This window comes from Mus musculus, chromosome 18, assembly GCF_000001635.26.
Source record: "Mus musculus strain C57BL/6J chromosome 18, GRCm38.p6 C57BL/6J".
Lineage (NCBI taxonomy): Eukaryota > Metazoa > Chordata > Mammalia > Rodentia > Muridae > Mus > Mus musculus.
Genome location: NC_000084.6, coordinates 15712155 through 15725094, shown reverse-complemented (window position 1 = coordinate 15725094; position 12940 = coordinate 15712155). Strand labels below are relative to the sequence as shown.

The 12940-nt window shown below is 38.1% G+C and overlaps 1 protein-coding gene across 2 annotated transcripts in view; it reads left to right on the top strand.

Moving 5' to 3' along the window:
• Positions 1-12940, top strand: part of Chst9 (carbohydrate (N-acetylgalactosamine 4-0) sulfotransferase 9) — a 308385-nt gene that overhangs the window by 35063 nt on the left and 260382 nt on the right. For both annotated transcript variants that reach the window (NM_199055.3, NM_001364992.1), the window contains exon 2: positions 6971-7187. In NM_199055.3, the coding sequence (NP_951010.1) occupies positions 7088-7187 (100 nt within the window). In that variant the 5' untranslated portion in view covers positions 6971-7087. The remainder of the gene's footprint in view (positions 1-6970; positions 7188-12940) is intronic.

The window sequence follows — 12940 nt, the reverse complement described above, 5'->3', positions numbered from 1 at the left end:
TGGCAGTTAGAATGGGGGGGGATTTAAACAGTAACAATAACAACAAAGCAGAAAACTGAAAAACAATTCAAACCTTTCGAAGTTCTGGCTGCATAACACCATCTCAATCTTCAGGGATTCTGGGTTTGAGCTAGAAACCTGAGGTATCTAACTGGAAGCCTGTCCAGGGATGGCAAGCGATTCTGGGGGGTTGAGAGGAAGGAGTTTCTGAGGGTAGTCCAACATTCAGAGTAGGCTAATGGAGTCACCCATCACAAGAACCTGGAGAGGATGGAGGGAGAGTGGGAATACTGGTTTTGCAGAGAGAGAACAAAAATGCGTGAAAGGGTGGGTAGTTAATGGTGTGGGTCATCATTGAAGGTGTCTGCTTACTCAGGTGATAGGAACAAGGAATAATCCAGCCACCAAGGCTTCTGTTAGAAGACATGGCTGCTGAGTTCCAACTTAAGGTCAGATCAGGAGACAAGCACTCCTCTTCTGGCTTCCTTCTGTACTAAACTGTAGATATAATTTAGTCCTAAAACTAACTTTGCTACAAATCCCAGTGCTTTCTTGCTAAAATCATCAACTCCCATTGAGCTCAGCAGCTTGGGATTTCCATATATAATTAATTGCCTCTAATTAATATTCTTTTACTATTCTTAAGTTGCAAAATACTTTTGTTGATGGCCTTCATGTTTTAACAGAAACAGTTTCAAGCTCTGAGAATCATGTTAGGACTGTGTAAATCTTTTCCTAATTGTGGAAGCACATCAACATCTCACCCCTCACAAGGCAGAACTATGGATTGACAAATGGTAAAATACAGCCATTGCTCTTTTTCTGTTCTCTCTCCTCCAAGTTGAGTTGAAAGCTACAAGTTGTTAGCTGTCACCAAATTGATGGCATTGTATCCATTACTGGGACGAGAAGAGGTTTTGTGAAGCTCAGAAAACCTTTACCTGTAGAAATGTCACTTTATGCTTGTATGTAAACCAGTATTATTCTATGTCATTTCAGCCCCCAGCAGTTACATTTCCTCTGGGAGGCTTGCAGGTGATCTCACTAGGTGCTTGTTCCCATCATGGCTGACTTTCAGGTTTGCTTACAGCACAAATGGTTGCACATACCACCTCACCTGTGTTTAATGAGAGCCGCTTCCTCATGCCAACGTTGGGTTAATGCACTGAGGTGAAGGAAAAACAAACCGGTCTCTCTGTTTTACACCAGATTGCCTTTCTGCCTTGTGGCTTTAACCACTCTGTCCTCCCCACATCTGCCATAATAACAATTATGGCTCTTAGGCTGCTTCCTCACCCAGGAGGATTTCAAGAGGATAGCAATACCTCCAGGAAAAAAAAATCAGGGCAAATGCTTAATCTATTTCCAGCATAGTGGGTAATAATTTTCCTTTGCAAACCCCCAAGGGGTGCTTCTGTGGGCTCGCACACCCACCATCCTGCAGGTTTGTGGCACCACTGTGATTTGTAAGTTTTCTTTTATCTTTTCTCTTCTGAGATAACTTTTAATTATGGAGACAGATTGTAAAAAGTCTATTTCTTCTTGTAAACAACTATTTCTTTCTTAGTGCTAGGTTTTGTTTAACTGTTTTCCTCCTATCCAAATCATCTAAGATACCAGGAAATATGTCAGTTTATCGTTTAACTGCAGTTATCAAAAAAAGCAAAAAATCTAGCTTATTTTCAGTTTCTTTTGGGAGTTTTTCTTTGCTGCACATAGTTGGAACACACACACACACACACACACACACACACATTTTCATTCAATATAGATGTGAACTATCAACCATCAAAAGAGCAGATTTTCAACATCTTTAAAACTTGCTTTCTTGCCGTAATTAAAAAGATTTGAGATTCCCCAAAGCATAGGTAAAATGACTAAAAGTTGCTACTTCCTTAGGGAACTGAGAAAATCAGGCTTGAAGTGACCCGAGATGTTGATGCATAGGGTGGTTTCATTTATTCTGGTCCCTTCCACAATACAATTAAAAAATAAAGAAATGAGAGCTGGTAATGGGATTTTATCTTCTTGTGATTAAATGCTTTGGAGTTGTAATTTTTCTTAAACAAATGATGATTCTAACTATACATCACACACACACGCATACTTTTACACACACACACACACACACACACACACACACACACACACACACACACACACACATGAAATCTGACCTCTTATACTTCCTTTAAAACCAAGTTCTATGAAGAAACTGGTTTCATAACAATGGCTAAATATGCTACATATGGTGGTACACAACTCTGATCTTAAAACTTAGAATGCAGGAGAACACAGAGTTGGGACTAACCTGGATTATATAATGAAATACTATTAGAAGGAAAAAAGAGAGAAAGAACATAAAAAGAATTCCTATATACTACTATTTAGCTGGCAATGCAATTATTCATAGCAATTTTTAGCTTTTAACTTGACATAAGGGAGAGTCACTTGGAAAGAAGGAACCTCAGTTGAGGACTTGCCACCATCAGACTGGCCTGTGGGTGTGTCTACGAGGCATTATTTTGCTTAATGATTGATATGAGAGAACCCAGACTGACCATTGTTGGTGGGTCCAACTCAGGACAAGTATACTGGGAAGTGTCAGAATGAAGAGATGGATGACAAGGAAGAATAATTGAAACAAAAATAATAAAAAGGGCAAAAAAAATTAATGGACATACAAACATTAAAGAAGCACATTAAAATGCTTAAAAGCACTACTCATTAAGAGAATTAAAAATAAATGCATGCTATCTTACATTCCTCACTTTTACAATTACTAAAAATGAGTAAAAACTTAAGACTAACTTACAAGAATGTAAGGAATATAAACAGGACATGATTGCACATGAGGCAGGAATGTTGTGGATTTAAAGCCAGCCTGGCTTACACAGTGAGACACTAACTGAAACCAAATCAAAACCAAACAAACAAAGCAAACAATAACAAAAGGCCAACTAAAACAAAAACAAGAAGCATACCTTGGCACACTGCTACTGGGAACAGAATGTGGAACAACTACTGTGGTTTCCTCAAAAACTTGGAAACAGAATTACTACAATTACCACATGACCCAGGGACGGAATATTTGGAGATAAGCAAGAAGTAGTGCTGGAAAAGGCTCTTAGTGGGTTCCATGGACATCATCTTCCCAGCAGAACTAATCACAATAGCCATACAGAGGACACCACCCAAGCGTCCATGGACACATGACTGGGAAAACAAGTTGTGATAACACAAATTATAAATGTTTTTTTGTTTTTAAACTAAAAGGCAACTTTGATCCAAGCTACAGCCTCAATGAATCATGTGCTATAAGACACAAGCAAGTCACAAAAGGGTCAATATTGAGGCTGCAGAAATGCTTCAGTGGTTAGTAGCATTTGCTATTCTTCCTGAGGACCTGGGTTTTGGGTCTCAGTACCAATGTGGAGGCTAATTGTCTTTGATGATAATTCCAGATGGTCTAAGGCCCTCTTCTGGCCTCTGTACATTAGACATGCACATGATAAACATTCAGACAAACACTTGTACTCACAAAATAAAAATAAATCTTTAACAACAACAAAATACTGGTGATTCCATTTAGCTGAGGTACTAGAAAATAGAAAGTAGAGACTCCCGGGGCTGATAACACAGTACTGGGACAGTGCCAGTCAGTGAACACTGTCCCAGTATTTCCAGGGAATGTGACTGTAGTGAGATTAAAAAGCACACTTCCAAATAATTCAAAGGATAAATGGCCTCAGAAGGCTATGTATACAATTCTATGCACATAAATATATAATAATAACAAAAAGAAGAAGCCAGGAATTTGGGAGGGAACTAGGGTTGGGCATGGGAAGAGTTGGAGTTGGAAGGGGAATGGAGAAATGAAGGGATGATACTTTTCCTTCAAAATTAAAAAGGGTGGGGATAAGAATGAAAGATGAACGAGCCACCAAGGACAGCAAGGCAGTACACAGCGCTCTTCAGCTGTGTCTCCTCCAGCCCCTGCCTCCAGACTCCTGCCTGAGCTTTTTACTGGAATGTTTTATCACAGGGAAAAAAAAAAAACTCAAACTAACTAATACAGTCTTTTTTATTCAACTTTATTGGATATTTTCTTTATTTACATTTCAAATGTTAACCCCTTTCCTGGTTTCCCATCTGAAACTTTCCTCGTAGTTCTTCTCACCAACCCACCCATTCCCACTTCCTAGTCATGGCATTCCCCTACACTGGGGCATAGAGCATTCATAGGACCAAGGGCCTCTTTCCCCACTGTTGTCCAACTAGGTCATCCTCTGCTACATATGCAGCTGGAGCCATGAGTCCCACCATATGTACTCTTTGGTTGGTGGTTTAGTCCCTGGGAGCTCTGGGGGTACTGGTTAGTTCATATTATTGTTTCTCCTATGGGGCTGCAAACCCACTCAACTCCTTGGATCCTTTCTCTAGCTCCTTCATTGGGTACCCTGTGCTCAGTCCCACGGATGGCTGTGAGCATCTACTTCTATTGTCAGGTACTGGCAGAGCCTCTCAGGAGACAGCTATATCAGGCACTTGTTAGCATCCACAATAGTGTTTAGGTTTGGCTATTGTATATGGAATGAATCCCCAGGTGGGGCAGTCACTGGATGGTAATTCCTTCAGTCTCTGCTCTACACTTTGTCTCTGTAACTCCTTCATGGGGGTTTTGTTCCTCCTTCTAAGAAGGATTGAAGTATACACACTTTGGTCTTCCTTCTTCTTGAGTTTCATGTGATTTTTGAATTGTATCTTGGGTATTCCAAGCTTCTGTTCTAATATCCATTTATCAGTGAGTGCATATCATAAATTTGCAAAGCTTCTGTAAGGCAAAAGACACTGTCAATAAGACAAAAAAAAAGCAACCAACAGATTGGGAAAAGATCTTTACTAATCCTACATTTGATAGAGGGCTAATATCCAATATATACAAAGAACTCAAGAAGTTAGACCTCAGAGAACAAAAATGGGGTATCCCTATTAAAGATGGGGTACCCCTATTAAAATGGGGCACCCTTATTAAAATGGGGCACCCCTATTACAAATGAGGTACAGCGCTAAACAAAGAATTCTCAACTGAGGAATACCAAATGGCTGAGACGCACCTAAAAATATATTCAACATCCTTAGTCATCAGGGAAATGCAAATCAAAACAACCATGAGATTCCTCCTCACACCAGTCAGAATGGCTAAGATAAAAATCTCAGGTGACAGCAGATGCTGGCTAGGATGTGGAGAAAGAGGAACACTCCTCCGTTGCTGGTGGGACTGCAAGCTGGTACAACCACTCTGGAAATCAGAAAATTGGGCATCATACTACCTGAGGACACAGCAATACCACTCCTGGGCATGTAATAAGGACACATGCTTCACTATGTTCATAGCAGCCTTATTTATAATAGCCAGAATCTGGAAAGAACCCAGATGTCCTTCAACAGAAGAATGGATATAGAAAATGTGGTACATTTACGCAATGGAGTACTTCACTGCTATTGAAAAGAATGAATTTATGAAATTCTTATACAAATTTATGGATCTGGAGGATATCATCCTGAATGAGGTAACCTAATACAGTCTTTAACTAAGATGTACAGATCCTCCATCAGAGAGTTCTCTCAAAGATTTTGATTTTGAGATAAAGATCAGATATAGACATAGCAGTGTGTACAGTGTCTTCATACTGAAGAAAAATTTATGCAAGTCTTCCAGAGAGGAAATGTGTGTGGCCAAGGCTGGCTAATGTCTTAGATACCATCTTGACAGTAATCCCATTGGCTAGGCTTTTAACCAAATAAAGCTTCAGGCTGCTTAGTACGGTCCAGTGGACACCATTATCCTCTCTTGAGTTTTAAGGAAGAGTCATACAGATACCAGCATTTGATGTCTTTGGTTTTATATTTTTTTAAGGAGAATGTTCACATTTCCACTACATTCTCAGAATCACTTCTAGTATTACATAGAATAAAATTAAGATATTAATTAGTTTGTTCAAAGAAAAAGCTGATTTCAATAGGTTTTTCTTTCGGTTTATAATTTAAGTAATCTTTCATTGCTGAGGTGGATTTTTATGAGCTCTAATAGATTTCACTAATTACGTTCTTGTGGGAGGAAATTTTTAGACCCAGGCCCTTTCCCTATGCCCACAACGATTGTAAATCCACCATTTAAATAGAATAAATCTGTTATTTTATCTAAATAAGAAATGCTAGCTTAAGCTTTCCAGTTTTGAATTTCATATACGTCAGTCCTCTATATCTTTGGGTTCATCAAATATAGGATTGAAAATATTTGGCAAAAACAAGTGTCTGTACTGAAAATTTACAGACTTCATCCACAGAGCCATCCAACCACACATCAAAATATTCAAAAACAAAGGACTACATCAGAACTGAACCCGAGGTCCTTTGCTGTGCATACTTCCCTGGAGAGAAGAGTGTCACAGTCCTTAATAGAACATTTACAATCTAGATTTACACCATATGTATATCTGTATGTGCATGTAGACCAGAGTTGAAACATGGTTGCATGGAGTTATTGGGTTCTTTTTTCCTAAGAAGTTTGAGCATCCTCCTGCCATTGGATTCTAAAGGTTTCCCCAGATTCTTCAAGCATGTCCTAATCCTCCATCCTCCTTCTTTGTCAATCCATTCTATTTCTTTTCTTCTCCCTCTCATCATGGTGACATAAATCACATCTTCACTCTGACTGTTTAAAACTTGAAATAGCTTAAATTCAGCCCAACTTTTCACCTGATTAAATGTTACCCTGTGCTTTATTATGGGCAAGATAAGAATGTCAAGCGTTCCACGGATAAGACACCCAGTTCCTTTCTGAAAGGATTTGCTATATTTCCATACTTTACCATGTACTTGAGATTTCAGTGTTGTTGATATGCATTTTTCCATATTTGAACATGAACCCCATTAGCCATTACAATGTGAAATTTTTAAATTCTAGGTGACTCTGTGGAATGACCTCCAAGAGATTAAGAAAACATTAAAACTCCATGGAGAACTAGAGCTTTGCAGTCTTTGGATTCAGACATGAAGAGAGACACAGTGGTCTGAAGTGGTCATGAAAGCCAAACAAGTCTTCTTTTCTGTCCTGCTGTTTGGGACAGCAGGGCTTCTGCTCTTCATGTACTTGCAAGCATGGATTGAAGAACATCATACAGGTAACATGTGGATTCTATGCTCTCCCTCTATTAACCACGATTGCTCCTTGGTATTACATATGCTGCTGTGACGTTGATAGGCATTTGGTAAGCCTCACAGTTTCCAACATCCATAACTCAAATACCCAGATCTTAAAGAGTAACTATTTTACAAACAAGTGGCCCTTTGCTTGGTGCTTACACTGCAGTGTCTGTCCTATCAAAAGGGAACATGTTGGTCCCATTAGCACATTACTGTTTCTCCTGCAAACTGCCTACAGGAGTAGAGCGTTTACTCCCTCTCTGATCTGCCCATCCATGTGCACCAAGACAAAAGATGAGCAAAATGTGTGGGAATCGTTTTTAATACTAATATTTATGTTGAAACTCAACATCAACATGATAATTCTTGAAACAGTTGCTGCTAAACAGAGATTGAAACAAATTCTTATGAAGTTCTAATATCAAGAATTTTTGACTTTACCAAGCCATAATATTTCCATCATACTATCTACTAAGTAATGGTGACATATGACAAAAATGACCATTAATACTAAGTGATTAAACGATGAGCCTGTGTTTCAATAAAATTTCATTTGCAAGAGATGATAGACCAGATTTCATCATTCAGTTTAAATAGGTTGTGCATAGGAGGCATCCAGTGACTGCTAAAATGGGTTATATTTATAATTAAAATGGTGTTATTAAAGGAAAATGTCAGAAAACATATATATATATATGGCTATTAATGAAATCTACCTTTGGGGAGACATGGACTTTGATTTATAACTATTAAGAAAAATAAATTAGAAGCAGAGTGATTTCTTTTTTATTATCTATCTACCCATCTATTTATTTATTTACTAACTTACTTATTTACTTTACACCCCTATTGCCCTGTACCCCTGTCCTCTCAGTCTTACCCTTACAAATTCATACCCATTTTACCCTGTTTCCTTTTCCTCAGAGAAGGGGAGGCCCCCCTTGGACATCACCTACTCTGAGACATCCAGTCACAGTAGGCCAAAGCACATCCTCTCCCTCTGAGGCCCAACTAGGCAGTCCTGTTAGGAGAGGGGACCCAACCGCAGGCAACTGAGTCAGAGAGAGCCTCTGCTCCAATTGTTAGGGGACCCACATGAAGAGCAGGATGCAGCGCTGCTATAAATGTGTAGGGGACCTAGGTCCAACCCCTGCATGGTCTTTTGTGTTTCAGTCTCTGTGAGGCCCCGTAGGCCCAGATTAGTTGATTCTGTAGGTGTTTTTGTGGTGACCTTGACCCCACTGGCTTCCTCAATTCTCAACCCTGCTTTTCCACAAGATTCCCCGAACACTATCTGACATTTGGCAGTGGATCTCTGCATCTATTTCCATCTGCTGCTGGATGAAGCCTCTTATGAGACAGTTATGCTAGGTTCCTGTCTGTAAGCATAGCAGAGTATCATTAACAGTGTCAGGAATTGGCTATCTTACATGGAATGTGTTCCGAATTGAGCCGGTTATTTGGATGGCCATTCCCTTAGATCGCTGCTAGATATTTATCTCTGTCTATCTTGTAGACAGGAGAAATATTAGGCTGAAGGTTTTTGGGTGGGTTGATGTCCCCCTCCCTGCACTATGGAGGTATGTTCTCCTTGCACTACTACAGGTGTGCCCCACCTGGCTACAGGAGGTGACCACTTCGGTCTTCATATACTCAGCTGGTAAGAATCTCTGCTAAGGTTACCCCCACAGACACCCCAGAGCCTCCCCTGTCCCAGATCTCCAGTTATTCCCAGAGATGTCCCACATTCATTGCCATTCTCTCTCCTGGAATTGCTTTAAGTTTCTCTCTGTTTACTTTGATGTTGCTTACTGGATTGCTCTATGTTAATTTTGTTATGTTTAGGTATGTGCCTTATATCCCTGATCTCTCCATGACTTTTAACATGAAAAGGTGTTGGATTTTTATCCAAAGTATTTTAGCATTGAATGAGATGACTATGTGGATTTTTTTTAATTTTCAGGGTTTTTTTATTATTATATTGAGGTATTTTCATATATTAAACCACTCCTGCATAACTGGGATGAAGCCTATTTGATTTTGATGGATGGTGTCTCTGATGTGTCCTGGATTTGGTTTGCTAGTATTTTATTGAGTAATTTTGCATCAATTTTTATAAGAGGAATTGATCTAAAAATCTTTTTTTCTTTGTGTAGTTTAGGTATCAGGTGACTGTGGCCTCATAGAATGAGTTTGGCAATGTTCCTTCTGTTTCTATTTAGTGGAATAGTTTGAGGAGTATTGGTAGTAGCTCTTCTTTGAAAGTCTGGTAAAATTCTGAAACCATCTAAACCTGGGATTTTGTTGTTGTTTGTTGTTGTTGTTGTTGTTGTTATTGTTGTTGAGAGACTTTAAATGACTGCTTCTATTTCCTTAGGGGTTATAGAAATATTCAAATTGTTTACCTGATCTTGATTTAACTTTCATTTAGATTTTTTAATTTTGTGGAGTACAGGTTTCTGAAAAAGACTTAATGAATCTGTGAATTTCTGCAGTGTCTGTAGTTATGTCCCCCTTTTTCGTTCCTGATTCTGTATATTTGGATACTGTATCTCTCTGCCTTTTAATTAGACTGACTAGAGGTTTTTCTATCTTGTTGATTTTCTCAAAGAACCAGCTCTTGGTTTTGTTTTGATTTTTTTTGTTTTTTGTTTTTTTTTGTTTGTTTGTTTGGTTTGGTTTTTTTTTTTTTTTTTTATTCTTTGTATTGTTCTCTTTGTTTTGAATTTACTGATTTCAACCCTGAGTTTATTTCCTGCTGTCTATGCCTCTGGGGTATGTTTGCTTCTCTTTTAATCTAGAGCTTTCAGGTGTCCTCTTAAATTGCTAGTATGAGAATATTGTAATTTCTTTGTGAAGGCACTTAGTGCTCTGAACTTTCCTTTTAGAAGTGCTTTGGTTGTGTCCCATAAGTTTGGGTATGGTGTGCCTTCATTTTTATTGAATTCCAGAAAGTCTTTATTTTCTTATTTCTTCCCTGACCTAGTGATCATTGAGTAGAATGTTGTTCTGTTTCCATGAAATATGTAGGAATTCTGTTGTTTCTCTTGTTGTTGAAGTCTAGCTTTAATCCATGGTGGTCTGATAGGATACAAGGAGATTTTTCAATTTTTTTCTTATTTGTTGAGGCTTACTATTGACTAAATAGATGGTCAGTTTTTGAGAAGGTTCTGTGAGGTGCTGCTGAGAAGAGGGTATATTATTTTGTGTGAACAGTTCTGTAGATAGATGTTAGGTCCATTTAATCCATAACCTCTGTTAGATTCATTATTTCTCTGTTTACTTTCTGTCTTGGTGACCTGTCCATTGGTGAGAATGTGGTACTGACATCTCCCATAATTAGGTTATGGGATTCAATGTGCAATTTAATCTTTATCAATTTTTTTTATCAATGTGGGTGCCTTTGCATTTGGGGCATATATGTTCAGAATTGACATGTCATCTTTGTGAATTTTTCCTTTAACGAGTATACAATTTTATTAGATTATTAGAATGGCTATTCTAGCTTGTTCCTCTAGTCTGTTTACTTGGAAAAATCTTATTCCAGCCCTTTACTCTGAGGTAATATCTATCTTTGTTGATGAAGTATGTTTCTTGTATGTGGTAGAATAGTGGATTCTGTTTTCACATCCATTCAGTTAGCCTGTGTCTTTTTATTAGGGAATTGAGTCCATTGAGGTTGAGAGATATTAATGACCAATGATTGTTAATTCCTGTTATTTTGATGTTGGTGGTATTTGTATGTGATGTGTTTCCTTGTTTTGTTTTTGCTGATGTAGAATTATTTTCTATGATTTCTTGTGTGTGATTAACCTCCTTGTGTTGGAGTATTCCTTCTAGTATCTTCTTTAGTGTTGGATTTGTGGATAAATATTGTTTAAATTTGGTTTTGTCTTAGAAAATCTTGTTTTCTCTGTCTTTGGTGGTTGAAATTTTTGCTAGGTATAAAAATATCAGTTGGCAGCTATGGTTTCTTAGAAGCTATAAGACATCTTTCCAGACTCTTCTAGCTTTTAGAGTCTCTGTTGAGAAGTCAGGTGTAATTCTAGTAAGTCTGTTTTTGTTTGTTATATGGCCTTTTTTTCCTTGAGATTTTTATATTCTTTCTTTGATCTGCACATTTAGTGTTTTGATTATTCTGTGGTGGGAGGATTTTCTTTTCTGATCCAATCTAATTCATGTTCTGTAAGCTTCCTGTATGTTTATAGGTATCTCTTTCTTTAGGTTGGGGGAATTTTCTTCTATGATTTTGCTGAAAATATTTTTTTTGGTCCTCGGGGCTTGGATTCTCACTTTCTGTTCCTATTATTTTTATGTTAGGTCATTTCATAGTATCCTAGATTTCCTGGAAGTTTCAGGAATTTCTAAGATTTAACATTTTAAAAAAATAAAATAAAGTAAAACATTTTCTTCTATCATGTTCTCCATACCTAAGATTCTCTCTTCCATCTCTTGTATTCTGTTGGTGATGGCTGCCTATGATGTTGCTGTTCTCTTTCCTATATTTTCTATCTCCAGGATAACCTCAGATTGTTTTTATTGCTTCTATTTTCATTTTCAGGTATTCAACAGTTTTATTCATTTCCTTAACCTGTTTAATTGTATTTTCTGTATTTATTGAGGGATTAATTTATTTCCTCTTTAAAGGCATTTATAATCTTTATAAGGGAGGATTTAAGCTCATTTTTTGTGCTTCATTTGTATTAGGATATACAGGGCTTGCTGTAGTGGTATACCTTTGTTCTGAAGGTCCAATGTTGCCCTGGGTCTTCTCTGTGTTCTTATTCTAGCTTTTGTCCATTTGGTTGTCCCCTGATGTTTCCAGTGTAACAAGTATCCGGAAGGAGTTCTGACCCAGGTGTTCCCCATGAAGCAGGACTCCTGTGGGCAGCCTTGGTCTGGATGTTATTGGTGTAGCAGGCCTGGATGTTTCTTGTATGGGGCCTATTGGAGGCTGTAGGAGTGGTAGCCAGACAATGGAGCTTGAGGAACAGCATGCAGCTAGCTCAGAGCAGCTGTGTGTGCTCCCAGAGACAGGCAAAGCAATAGGAAGGGATTTAACTTGGATGCTCCTTGTTAGGTAGGTCTGTTGGAGGCCACTGGAGTGGAGTGGTAGCTTTACAATGGAGCCAGAAGAAGGAAGGAGGTGGGTGTGGAGATAGCACATGCAGAGTGATTTCTTAATTGTTTCCAATTGTGACCTACTTTAAGTATATTCTCTATAAAAAGTCCTTATAATATCTGGTAAACAACAGTGTGGAGCCTCCAGTATGACCAAGTATAGCAGTCATTTTCATTTTTAAATATCTTCATTGGTTTATCTTTGAAGATAGTTTGGATTTGTTTAATTTATGCAGTGGCCTTTGTTGAAAGAGGTGGTTTATATTTGTTTTCTAGAGCCTGTGATGTATTCCCAACATGTATTTTTCATTCCCTCTAATTTATACAAACTATGACTTGGAGACACTACATTATTGAGTTTTGCAGAAATTTTTGTAATATTTAATGAAGCCACATGCAATAAAATATGTAGGCTAATCTCCCTGAAAATGAGCTCCTAATGTTGGTTTTCTTTCATGGAGAGATACCATCTAGAAATGGAGATTAGATGAAAGAATAGATCAAACTCTGTAGCCTGGAATACAGTAGAGGAGGGACTAAAAGCAATCTTTTTCTTAGTTATTTGTAAACATGGGAATTTTCTACAATTTTAGAGCGCTTTACCAGTCTC